This window comes from Gymnogyps californianus, chromosome 7 (assembly GCF_018139145.2).
Source record: "Gymnogyps californianus isolate 813 chromosome 7, ASM1813914v2, whole genome shotgun sequence".
Classification (NCBI taxonomy): Eukaryota; Metazoa; Chordata; class Aves; order Accipitriformes; family Cathartidae; genus Gymnogyps; species Gymnogyps californianus.
In genome coordinates this window covers 146,382-160,356 of record NC_059477.1, presented here as the reverse complement: position 1 = coordinate 160,356, position 13,975 = coordinate 146,382, and the positions used below count along the sequence as shown (strand labels likewise).

General features: G+C 39.7%; 1 protein-coding gene across 1 annotated transcript in view; it reads left to right on the top strand.

Moving 5' to 3' along the window:
- Positions 1-13,975, top strand: part of DIP2A (disco interacting protein 2 homolog A) — a 132,722-nt gene that overhangs the window by 39,863 nt on the left and 78,884 nt on the right. Inside the window, exon 2 of the mRNA XM_050899682.1 lies at positions 665-736. Within this exon, the coding sequence (XP_050755639.1) occupies positions 665-736 (72 nt within the window). The remainder of the gene's footprint in view (positions 1-664; positions 737-13,975) is intronic.

The window sequence follows — 13,975 nt, the reverse complement described above, 5'->3', positions numbered from 1 at the left end:
GATTCTGAAACGTCTCAAAAACTTATTTTGGGTTTCTACAGAAGTTTTCTTTTTATTCTAGTCTGTGTGAAAACATGTCATGTTTTACCGGTGGAGCCTGCAATATAGGTTTAAAACAGGATATCAGATGACAACTGTGAATAAGAACCAGTGCTAGAAAGAGATTATAACCTCCTAGAATTTGAAGGTGGAGACTGATGTGCTGCACAGTGCAGAGTGGATGACATGCTCTAGAGTTTGAAAGGCACTACAAAGGTGTGCTAAAGGATGTTCTCTCAAGCCGTGGTTTATTGAGCATTTCTGATGCCCCAGAAGGGTGCAGAGCCAGGCTTGTCAGCTTGGTTGGCTTCCGCTGCGCTGCAGATCTTTTGTGCTGCATTCTGCATTATGGTAAATGTCTCCAGAACCAGGTTCAACACAGGTGCTGCAGACAAAACCACTATTCCTCTGTTGTATACCTCCAAGACACTTATTTTCATATAGGCACAGATAGCGCTCCATGGGTGGTATGTATGTGGCCATGAATTTCTCTGACATGTCCAGGTCTTTGTTGCTAACGTGACTGACTGAAAGTTAGTGAGTTTAATCATAGGTATCGTGAAACTGAGAAGGCTTATTTAAAAACGGTTCAAAACAATACGAATTTATTTCTTTGTTTCTTTAGGAGACATCACTCAGAAAGGATATGAAAAGAAAAGAGCAAAGCTGTTAGCACGGTACATACCACTAATTCAAGGTAAGAGACTGCATATAAGTTACACCTTTTGTGCTAAATCTGTGAAAGTATGTAATGGAAGAGTTCTCCCTAAATAGAATCGATGAATTAATAGCGTTTGGTTGACATGGCATCTAACCAGTAGTGGAAAATGGCTATTACAGAGAAGTACAGAACAAGAGAAAAGTCTGAAATGCTTTTTTTAACACTTTATGTGAAATGCTAAATGGTAACATTTTTGTCAGCAAACTTTAATTTGAGAACTGCATCCAAGACTTTAAGATAACTTTAAAAATGAGCAAAGTTATTCCTGAAAGCGTTGGCCAGTTTCATTAAATGAAAACACTCACGAGTCATCACTCTTATTGTTTAGTGTACTTTTTTGCACGTCCTCTGCCTCTCCCTACCCCACCCCCCCAGTTTCTTCAAAATACTGAATTTTTATTAGAAACTATTACTTCTTAAGCTGGTTATTATCAGACTTTATTTTCAACGGCCAAAAGCTAAATGCCCAACTCTATTTCTTTTTATACTAGGACACTGAAATCACTCGGGGTTAAAGCTGTTGTGCTGCCATTGAGCTTTGGTCTTGTATAATAACTCTAGGCCAATTCTTCCATAGCTTGAGAGATTCCGATTGAGATAAGGGAAAATGAGAAGACAACTGAGATGAGTGGAACTGATAATGAGACACTGTAGGCAGATGAGAGAAAAAGAATAACGGGTATTATTTTACCATGTTAGTGTTATGCTTTCAGATCAGAGAACAGAGGGATTAATGCTGTGATTTTGGTCCTGTTTTGGTTCTGATATTTCCAGAAGTTATTGATTGGAAGGAGGAATGGGCATCTCCAGCCAGTTTTTTGCAAATTGTTGAACTAGGTGGTAGTCTCTTTTGCTTTTGAAATCTTGATGCAGTGACCCCTGTGGCTCTTTGTAGCGGGATAGACAAAAGTTTTATTCTCATGAGTTTTGCTGACTGCTGAGTTGCGGTGTTTTAGAAAAAGTTTTACGGTGTGTATTTGGCACTGAATAGTTAGAATGTGATCTGGTGTTTCATCATGGGGTTTCTTAGCACAGGTTTGTTGTTGTGTTGTGTTGTTTTGTTTGGTTTTTTTTAAGAACAGCTGTAGCTTTTTCCTTAGTAAATTTATAATACTCTGTAGACTATGCAGGAACTAACTAATCTCTATAAAATGGATCATTCCTTGAATTAGAAGCAGTGTGGATTTTTTTTGCTAAATATTGCAGTCAGCAGCAAGCTCTAGCTTCACCTGCCACAGCTTCTCTTCCTTACACTATTTTTCTCTAAGGAACTGTCTCACTTTTCTGTTCAAAATACCCTGTCCTCCAACTCAGCTTAGTTAAAGATTTTGAGACCAGGCTAAGTATGGATTTTGGCTGAGAATTAACAGTTACAAGAAATGTTCTGTCAATGAACTCTGTCTACTAGAAAGTCATGCCTTTAGATTTCAGTATCTTGTTTTAATCTTTCATAACCGTTGATTTACTCTGCCTTCTCTCCTTTCTATTGATAGTGATTTTTTTATTTTTTCCCTCTCAATCCTTAAACTGAAAGGCACAAATTATTCAAGTTCTGAGCTCTCAAGTGTAACTCAGGAGAGTACACCACTTTGTCTTCCATACTTTTTAAAGTAAGTTTTAAAGCTAAGATGCAGTGTAAAGCACCTTTGTTCCCCTTTTCTGCATGAATACTGCTGGCCTGGTGTCATATTCTAACTCTTGGGCTCTTAGAAGCAACACTGGCTCCTGTGCAGGGTTTCCAGGGTGTTAGACTGATTAAATTTTGTTGTCTGATCTAGAAGCCTTCTGTGATACGTATATAATTTCCAAAGATTTTTTTTGTAATATCCTATTTAGGTAACCTGCTCATTCAGGAACTCACTGAGCTGAAGAGGTGTATGAAACTACAGAATTGACTTGTTAGACAGCTTTGGAAGAAAAAAAATGAGTAGGAAAAACGTGTTAATGGCACTTTTTTAGAATTGTTTTTGCTGAAGCTTCTCTTTCAAACTTGGGGTGTTCAGGAGTGTTCCGTTCAGGAGAAGTGACTTCATATAATCTAGGTTAACACCTTAACATCCTGGGCAATAATTGTAAGAAAGCATGTCCTAAGGAGAAGGCAGCGCAATTCAGCGGTCTCCTAGTTTGTCTGTGATCTGATATTAGGCTCAACTGAGAATCCTAGGTCCCTTTAGATTTCCAGCTGCTTAAAAATTTCTCCTTGTTCAGCCAGGTTTTCCCTAATCATCTTAAGGAGTGGTTGAAAATTAGTTGATCCTATGGTTTGCCGTGCTTGCTTGATACCACATTTTCTAAGAAATACCGGCTTACCTTATTTGTCTACCACTTCTGCCTAGCTTTGCATTAAGATGACAGGAATCTAGCTTTAATACGCTAAAAAGAGAGTGGGCGAGCTGTCTGCCTCTGAGCACAAAGAATGATGCTCTGGCAAAAAGACAAAGTTTGCTTAAAACCCTAAGCTAACTACTTATTTCAGTTCCCTGACATATGTTCCATTAACCCAGTTCTAGCTTGGAATTTCGTTAATTGACACAGCTTCAGCGTGGCTCAGATTAATGTGTGGGAGTCCCAGTGGCTTTGAGCCTGCAGTAATTTTTTTTTTATCATTAACAATTTGATCGCAGGATTTTTTTGTAACGTCCTTTGTTCAGTAGCGTTCCTGATAGGATTCGTTAAGTTTCCCATTATCCATCAAGTTTTTGCAGACTGATGGATGCCAGCATTTTAGATTTGAAGAGTTCTTAGTCTGTGATTTGACCATCCCCAGGACCAATAACTCGTGTCTTTCTAAAGCGGATTTGGTCATCATTTCCTTTCCAAGCATCTGCATTGTTGTCTTTTCTCTGTTGGTCTATGAGGTAAAGGCTACTGACCAGTTAATTTTATCTCATGTTCTTCAGTACTTATTTGAATTTCACAAAACCTGATGTCTTCCTCGTAGTGCATCAATACCTAGCTCTACTTGTTTTGTTACGAAACTGTAGCTGATAGTACAATTCTGCTGATTTGTAAGGTTTTTTTAAAAAATGTAGGGTGGGCAGTGAAAGTACTGAGTAAGAAATAGAATTCCTGGTGAGAGGCAGGAAAGTAGAAAAAGGAGTAATGGGAAAATTGTTTGAAATGAAAGGTTTTGATTACTGTAAGTTTATGAAATATGAAATGATTAGAGAACTCGAGATAGGACTGCATCTTGATGTGGTGCTTGTAAAGAGGGAAAAAGTGGTGGCACAGGTTTGGAAGCAAGTGTGGAAAGAGATGGCTTAAATTGAGAGGAGAGGGTGACCATTCTGTGAATCTGCTGTAGATTAGACTTGAATCAACTTAGACTTGAATGTGGACAGGGTTTTCTACAATTTGGGGTAAGTGATTCTTCTGTCTTGTTAGAAATTGGAATTACAGATATCTGTAATCATAGTGTTCAGATTTACATGGGTGGTTGATGGGGTCTTCTTTTAACGAAGACTTATGAATCAGTGAGTTGTATTATCTTAGTGTCTTAAAGCATACTCATATACTCGTAAGATTTGAGTTCTGGAAGTTTAACTTTTCATGTTATACCTCATCAGCTGCCATGTAAAAACTAATCATATGAGAACTCCTGCTCTTTCAGTGCCATGTAAAATGGATTGGATTAAGTTTTTATTGTGCTGTGTAGCTGAATCTGGGGGGAACCAAATCATTATACAGACAGTGTTAAATAACCCCACAGAGGGCTTGGTGAATAGAAAAAGACAGAAGTGGCTGCAAAGCATATTTTCAATTAACAGTAAAATTAAGTAGAACATGTTAGTATTCAGGAGTCGTGTTCCTGTAGGCTCTGTTTTGCATTCTAAAATTCTAAACCTGCAGTTATGAAGAGTTAGCAGAAATGTTAGATTTCACTTAGGAACCATAAAACTATATAGTTACGGAGCGATACTAATTAAAATGTGTTATGTTTCACTAATCCAACCAAATGCACTGTGCAAAAGTAAAAACAAGTGTGAGTAATAGCAAGCCTTAACAGTAATCCGTCAGTAATCAGTTTTCTCAGTCAACTTCTGCACCCAAATTTCACATAAAACTGTGGAAATAATAAATTATATCTCTAGGCAACCTGGCATGCTGCTAGGTGAAGCTTGAGTGATGGATAACATCAGACACATTGCAAAAATCCATTTTGAATGCGGATAGAGCTTGGGTGTAAAAAGATTCAGAAATAACATGATAAAATGAGCAGTGTTTACAGTAAAATTTGGTAACTTGCATCCTGGAGTGTACTGTCCTGATGGGGAGCAAATCCTGTACTCGCTTTTTTCCTTGTAGCCAACGTTCATTGTCTTTTTTGTGTTGAATTTCAGGAAACTTTTGACGGTTAAAGGACCTGTTTCTTTCTAGTATCACTTTATATTCCCACATGTGGGGTGTATCTCAGAATGAGAAACAATACCAGGGATGATGGCAACTCCAAAAGCCTCATTATAAGCAATCTCGGTGCTGTGCTTGGGAGAGCAGGTGACTTCTACCTGTGAAGTTACATTCGTCATTGGAGCATTAAAAAATTTATGTCAGGAAGTGAAATGTCATGAGCTGATTGTTGAATGTCAAATAAATAAAATTTCTTCTCTGCACTCAAACTGTAGATTTCTTTTTAGTGGTTGCCGTGCCACTACCTGAATTCTGCTGATACGCCAGACACTTGAAACCATTTCAAAGCTATTTTAACCAAAGGAGAAGATGAAATACGAACCTCAGAGGTTCTGACAGTAACCAGTCAGTCACTTGAAGGTAGTGTGCGTTGCCTTTTGTTAGATAGGAATTACCTTGGAACCATCTTTTGCTACTGTGGTAATTTCCTGCTCACCTACTAGCTGTTTCTTTAAAAAAAACGGGTATTTTCTGTAGTTTTAAAAGCTTGCCCAGTGTAGCTGTTTTATTTATATTTTTATATACATATAAAACCAGCTACACTGTGTTATATATATATATAAAAAAATATATGTGTATTTTAGATATATAATAACAGCTATATAGTGCTATATATGTTTATTTTTTATTTACCTGTGTTTTACTCGTTTTCTTCCTAGCTCTTGAATGTTTTAGGAGTCAGATTTTCCTGGTCTAAATATGCTTTCAGTTGAGAAAATGCAATGCTAGCATTTGAGGCCAGCCGTTACTGTGCAGATTAGTTGTCAAATGCCAGTGGAATCAGACCAGTGCCTTGAGCACCTGCATTCCGTTGAGGCACACCTTCTATACTGGTACTGGATTTGCAGATTGACCACTGTGCTCATTCATAAGCTCAGGGACCTCTTCCTAGCCAAGGCACCCCAGGGTCATCAGGACTTGAATGCCCTGTATTTCTGGAGAACAAAAGGTGTGTGTAAGCTTTCCTTTCCCTGTTTTTGCCATTTGTGAGAACAAGAAGAATAAATTCCAAGATTATTCTCTGAGAAAGTCCAAGACAGATCTTGGTGTGGTAGCTAGAACCAACCTGGGAGAGCTCTGCTGGGAAAAGAAAAAGAAAATTTCAGCGATTTCGTCTCGGGCAACATAAGTTGTTTTTAAAAGTACTTCAAATGTACTTCAAATGTACTTAAGTACTTAAAAAAGAAATCGTCTGTCAGAAGAACCTGCTAGGACCTGGTGATCTTAAAGATTCAAGAACACATCCAAGCCAAAGCAGAAGAAATCAGATAAAATGAAACATGAAAAATACATCGGTTGATTTCCATCTAATCCTGAGATGACAGAAGAGACCTCTATTGACCTGAAGGTAATTGTTTCAGCTTGAGGCCATACTTCTGCAGTCAGTAGTAGATCTGCACTGAATCATCCAATAATATAGACTTGTTCTGCATCGGCTACATGATAGTAATTAGCCATGGCACACAATAGTCTGTTCCTGTTAGCTTTCTTATGTCAAGTCTGTTTTGGTAGATGTTAGAAACATTTGGTACAAGAAGGAACAATCAGTGCCAATTAAAACTTAAGCATTTCACCCCTGCTGTATCTGATCGTCTCTTCAGCCATCAGGTTTCACATAAAAGTTCCAAATGTCTATCTTCATCTTGGGCAAATAAATTTTTAACACCGTTGCTTTTATGGATTTATCACGAAAGCAAATACAGTGGTACATTAACCATAGTGCAACGGCCGCTGCTGCTTATCTGTTATCTAGTGCTTATAGTGCTTATCTATTATCTAGGGACAATATAACAAATATAAAGAAAACAAAAATGTAGAGATATGTAAATGCTAAACCAGACATGCTTCTGCTTTATAAACTTGAAAAAACACACATGCATCATTTTCCTCTGAGCACTGTTATTTACAGGACATGGTGTGTTTGCCAACTGTAAGTACTAGTCCACATTAATGGTAGTTTTGAGAAAGTTTACCTGAGTGAAATCTGGCATAAAGTATAATCTACAAAAGCCAAGGTGTTTAGGTCAAGCTCCTTGTATTACTGTAAAACAAAAAAAAAAAAAAAAAAAAAAACAAACCAAAAAAAACCCAAAAACTGTTACCATATGAAGCTTCTCGTCTGTTTTCTTGAGAGCTAACATCGGCTTGCTGTCTCGGAGTTTTCCTGTGGTGGATTAAATTTAGAGACTTGCATGTCTCCAGTGTACTTTTTCATAGAGTAATAGTGTAACTAGCGAGAACAAAATTCCCTGAATTGATTGTCGTTAACAAAATACTATTTCTAATACTCAAGATTTAAAAAAAAAAAAAGGGGGGGGGGTGCAAAAACCCCAAAACTCCTGTATGGCAGCAAATCACGGGCTATTTTATTGAGTTAAGAGCAATGCTAAATTTTGCTTTTTATAAATATCAAGTAACCTGAGCATATAGCTTCTTTTTAATACACCAAAACCTTGCCTCTGAGTATTGCGAGATCCAATGGTCATTCAAAGGTATCAGTTAAGCCAACTTTTCATAGTGCTTTAATCTGAGACAAATTAACATATGGAGACATCTTTCACTTCTGTTGCTAATGCTGTCTTATATTTAAGTTGGAGAATAAGACGAAATAATCTTAAAGGAAACAAGCTGATGGTATTTTTTTTATTAAAACACATGGTTCTTCAGATTTTTTTAAAATAAGGACAAGTGATTTCAGCTTGTTCTTTTATAGATCTCTAAGGAGCTCTTTGAGGCCTAAAACAGAAATGCTGTTCAGTCAGTGTCCTTTACTCATTTGTATGTTCCCAAGAGCTGATATTTCCTACTGCATCAAAATCCTTATATGTGAGGGCTTTATAAAGGCAGTTTGAAATTTTAAAGCACCACGAGTATCATTAGTGGTAGTATTGTTTGCGAGCCATATAATACAAGGAGATTTTGCCATCAGGGATTTTGTAAGCAGAGAAATGTTCTACTAGCTGGTACGTGTGGTAAAAGTGAAGTACCTACAGATGCACAGGAATTGTATGATAAAGGAGTTATATCTGAAATCAAGCTTTTTTTTCCTCCTCTTCTTGTCTACTTTAGAATCATGGAATCATAGAATGGTTTAGGTTGGAAGGGACCTTCAAGATCATGTAGTTCCAGCCCCCCTGCCATGGGCAGGGTCACCTTCCACTAGACCAGGTTGCTCAAAGCCCCATCCAGCCTGGCCTTGAACACTTCCAGGGATGGGGCATCCACAGCTTCTCTGGGCAACCTGTGCCAGTGCCTCACCACCCTCACAGTGAAGAACTTCTTCCTTATATCTAAGGCTACCTTCTTTCAGTTTAAAGCCATTACCCCTTGTCCTATCACTACATGCCCTTGTAAAAAGTCCCTCTCCAGCTTTCTTGTAGGCCCCTTTAGGTGCTGGAAGGCTGCTATAAGGTCTCTCCAGAGCCTTCTCTTCTCCAGGCTGAACAACCCCGACTCTCTCAGCCTTTCCTCATAGGAGAGGTGCTCCAGCACTCTGATGATCTTCGTGGCCCTCCTCTGGACCTGCTCCAACAGGTCCATGTCCTTCTTATTTTGGGGGCCCCAGAGCTGGACGCAGTACTCCAGGTGGGGTCTCACAAGAGCGGAGTAGAGGGAGAGAATCACCTCCCTGGACCTGCTGGTCACGCTTCTTTTGATGCAGCCTAAGATACAGTTGGCTTTCTGGGCTTTGTCCCAACTATTACTGGCTCTAATAAAAGGTACTGTATTTCTGCATAAACTTTGATGTGATTTGGTGTGCAGTTTCCTCTGCTCCAGTTTTATCACTTATGGCTTTCCTTTGTTTGGGTCATTAAACCCCAAAAATATTAAAAAGCATGTAACGTGTTATATCTTTTTCTCATGTTGTTATTCTTGAAAATGAACTGATTTTGGCTTCAAGGCACGGTCAAAAGGAAGGGGAGGTTATGTGCAAGCAGATCAGGGGAAGAGTTTATTCTTCAATGTAAACAGGGTTATGTAAGCTGGATGGCTGCCCTGAAAATCATATTGCAAAACTCCTCAAAATATTTGCAGAAGGGTGTGGTAATGGCAAATATGAATTAATTAGTTTAACAGCTGAGAGATTTGACAAAGGGTTTATCATAAGCAAACCTCCAGATAGGAGTATCAGCCAGCTTTTCTAGCTCACTTAGAGTTTTCCCCTTTGCTTAAACGTAGTGTTAGTAACTACATCCTGACCAATTCCTTGGGTACTGTCTGAGCAAGGAAAGCAACCATAGAATCCCAGTTCCTTTCCGTTTGATGTGTTGTGCTGAGTAGGAGATTGGTGTTGAGTATTAGCTGAGGGACTTCTGCTCTGAACGTGCGCAGGTGCTGCTTCATCCTCCCGATGTTAGTGTATTTCTGCTGAAATTCCCTCTGGAGAAGTTGAGATGCAAGATTGGAAGGGGAGACACGGTCCCGTGTGGGTGTTTCTGGCTCTTGCCTGTAGTACAAGTCCCTCTTCTCCATCATCTCCTAGGCAGTACTGTGGGAGCATTAGTTTTGATAAAGCTTCAGCAAAAGGTGCCTGGAGGAGACTTTTAGGGGAAAAAAAAAGATGATGGGGAGCCTTGCTGAAAGGGAAAAGATGACTGCCTTGTAAAGGAAAATCATATTTCGCTTGGATGGAAGGGGAGGGCACATTCAAAAGTGATCTCTCGCAAACGGAGGACAAGACTATCGTCTAATTTGTGAGATGAGGTTAGGGGATAGTGTCTGCCATGAGTGTTAATGTTGCTTCCTTACACTTATAGATGCTCTGTTGCTTACTGTGCTGTTGCTTATTCTTCCAAAAGCTTATCAGTTTCAGTTAACTGGAAACATTTTTTTTTTGTTCCACGGTTTTCTCAGGCACATGTTGTCTCCATCTCCTGGTGTAATTCTGTTTCTTTTACCAGGAATGATTGTGCTACCATGAAGGTGCTGGTCTTCAGCTTCCTTTCTAAACAGCTCAAGCTGTAACTCCAAAACCTCTTTCCTACCTTACTGGTGTCTACATGAACTATTACTGCTGGTTCATCTCCAATATTTTGCAAGACGGCGTTCAGATACGTTGTGAGAACTCTTCACCTTTACACCCAGGTGGCAAGTCATCACGCAGCCCTCTCTGATGCTGTCAGAAATCTAGACAGTTGGTTCATGGTGGAAACACCTAACACAGTAGTTCCCTTTTTCTTGCCCCTAGAGAGGTATCTATTAATACAAAAGTAAATCTGACCATCTTATCAAGCAGACACATTATGGAATAATTTCTCTTCGTTAGGTTGCTGCTGTCTTGCACGGAAACTTTTCTCTCCATTAGGGCTGCTAATATGGAAACAGGATTTCTCTGTGAGGCCCCTGAATTATCTTGTTGAACCTCTTTTTCTCTTCAGTGGCCAGTTACTTGGGTGTGTCAATGAAACTTGTCTCCCTGAGGTTTCTGTCTGTTTTGGTGAACTGGATCTGAAGTCTGAGGACCTTTGGCCGACTGCGCCATGCATGCTCCTGAGAACGTGTGCATCTACCCTCTTGCCTCGTGATGGTCGTTTTCTTAGTATCCTGATTTCTTACTGACCTTTTTACAGTGTTAATGGTTATTTTCAAATTGCCTCTTCTGCTGTGTAAATCAGGTTGCAGCTGCAGTCAGTGTTCTGGTGCTGCTTTACAGAACAATTTGTGTAAATGGTTTCACTGGATTTAGTTAGTGCTAGAGAAACACCTTGCTGAGTAACTTTATTTTTCCTCTGTTGTCAGAGAGATTCTACCGTAATTAAAATAATTTTCTTTGTTCTTTTCTCTCCTTTTCTTCCTTAGCACTTCTGCTCCAGCAAAATTAAAATGTTATCATTTTCAAATTTTCATTTTTAAGGAAAATGATGATGAAACCTCTCTAGTTTTGGTTGAGACTGGCATGTCCCATACTTCCATTTTTCTTACATTTTCATTGTTTTATGTAACTTCCTTGAAAAACCCTACTGCTAATTCCGTAGGAGCTCAGTTAAAGCATCAAACAATCAAATAATACTTAAGATAACTTAGCAGTGGACTTGGATGCAGGATTTGTAGGTTTTGGTTTCCTTGGACATGTTTTGTAGGTGGTAGCCCTTCATGCTCCCTTGTACTTATGAAGTGTTGCTGCTGCTGCTGTTTCAGAGGCGTGTCTTTTTTGATAGACAATGCCTTGTACTTTTCTCGAACTAACAATGTCAGACCTCTGTTCCTGTCAGGAACTCAAAATGTGGTTATATCCATCGTCCTTGGTAGCTCGCTTTCTTCTTTTCTAATTAGTGTGCTTAAATAAACATTGCCTCTGCTGGCTCAGCTGATATAACCAAATTTACGTAAGTGATGTGGCCAGCATCGCCTTGAAAGTTGATAGCCAAGCAAGGAGTGTTTTAACACGGATCTTCCAAGGTCTAGGGACTGAATTGTCCCATTGCTCTCTGCTGGAGCTGGGTGCTGCGCAGCCAGCCACCTTCCTCTGATGGCTGTGCTTCACCTTCCGTTCCCTGCTCCTGGTGTTGATTTTGCTGACACTCTGCCACGGAGGCTTTTCATATCTGGCTTCTGCTTCTTTTACTGCTTGCTTTGATTAGACCCGTGCTGCATGGCACTTAGGTAATTTATATTAATTTGGGCCGTGACTGACAGGCAGAATCCGCTTAATGTTAGGAGAGCTGGGTTGCTTGTGAAGCATCTCCTGAACTACTGCTTAGAATGGACTATTATTTTGAGAAATAAAAAGTTCTAGCTAATGACACGTAGGTGTTCTGCTTACCAGTCTTGTCATAATGTCTAAATAAGCATGTCTCTTGCTGTTGGTATTTTCATTGAGACAATTTAGTTTCCTGGCTAGTATTTGGATTCATTGAATTTTTAACAAGCGTCTTCTATGCTTTTGTATTTTTTGCTGCTGTTGTATGCTTCCTTTAATGGAAAATAGTAACGCCCTTAAAATAGTTTCATTTTCTCCAAGTGGAAACTTATGAGCTGAAGTTTACTTCCTTGAGCAGAGGAAAATGTTTTAGAACAGTGTGAGATTGTCAAGCATAATGCATGTATATGATGCCCATTATTATTATTTTTAAATTCATGATTTTCTAATATCTTATTCTGGGTAATAAATTACTTTGGGTAGACCCTTGTTCAGTTTCACTGACCCGGCAGGTGTGAACACTTGGATCGTTTCAGATCTTGAAGATAAAAATGTGTGCATCAGGTAATATGTTCTGGGATGTGGTACGACAGCAAAGAATGATAAAATTGAACTGTGACCTGAGTAAGGACTGGATGCTTAATAACTGAGGTGAGGCTTCCCAGACCAAAAAGTAAAGAGACGCCCTCAGTCCTCAGATTTCAGTCTCTTGAGGAATAATTTCCATTTAGTCTCCTGCCTTAAGTTTTCTATGAAAAGATCCAGAACTCAGCGTATGTGTTTCATGTAAAACTTTAGCATCTCAGGTCATTTTTGTAAGAAGAGTTTGTTTTTTTCCCTTTACAGTTCAGTGGGAAATAACTGTATCTAAAATTCTATTTAAAGAAACCTGGAATTAATATGACTGTTACTGTGGAGCTGTACTTAAGCTAGGTACGCATTAGCACAGCTACGCAGCTTTGCTTGAGAAGACTCTGAGGAGTACGAGGTACCCTAGTGATGGTGAGATCAAGGGGTTACACGCAGATACTTCGTGTGAAGGTGCTTACACAGCGATGCACCTCTTCTGCCGTGACGTATGAAGCGGTACTAATGGGGAAGAAGAGGCTATTTCCAGCATACCTGGCCCTGCTCCTGCTCCTTGCATTCATTAATAAATGGCTGAAAAACCTGCCAGGAAAGACCTTACCTATTCTTCTAGACTACCTGTCCCTATCTAGGAAACTCCTGAAGCTCTCTCTCCTTTAGGGCAGGCAAAGGCAGAGGGAACTGAGAAATACTGCAGTCCTTGGCCAAAACCTCCCTCGTTTTGGCAGGGGCCCTATGTGAGTGTGTGTGGTAAACAGACCACAACGGAGAAACATGAACAGGAGGTCTGTAGGGCTTGAATCCATGGAGAGGGGGTGGAAACCAGAGAGGCAGGGTTGGAGGAGATGGGCTGAAGAGCCTGGGGGTGGAGGGGCAGTAAGGGAAGGAGCGTGTTGCAGGGTGGATGGCTGGCCATGGTCTTTGGGCAGAGCAGGGTGCTGAGCGCAGAGGAGACAGCAGAGAGGGACTAGAGCAGGGCTGAACGGACCAAAAGGTTGGCCTAGAGCCAGACCGGGAGTTTCCCACACTTGTTTTATTTTCTGCTTTGTCATACCGCTTTTCCTTTCTTTTAGTGCTTTGAACCTGGTTGTCATCTTTTGTTCCTTTCTTATTTCTAGATCCCGTTCAACAGCTGCAGAAAGGTTTAATAGTGTACGAAGAGCCTGAAGTTTCCTCTTTGGCCTCCCTCTTCCCTCCCCTCTCCTCTCTGCAAAGCTCTTTAATATGATACGTTACCTTCTGCAGACTGTGGATGTTTGGAGGCATGATACATAACTGGGTAGCAATGCAAGTGAAACAGAGATGAGGGAATTGTTGCCATGCTATTTTAACTCCCTTGGTTTTACTTTTCAATTTACCATTAAAACTTGGAAGAGAATACTTTTGAAAGGTTCAGCTAGTAAACTGTTACAACTTATCTCATATAAATTAACCTAGTTTAGAACTGAAATTACTTTGTCTGAATTTCTATTTTGGGAGATGAATTTCAAGATCAGTCCTTTTGCGAAGGCAATTAGATTTGAGTGTCTGATAGCTGTTACAAATAAGGGTTTGCTGAGACATTGGTGAAAGTCTTTAGA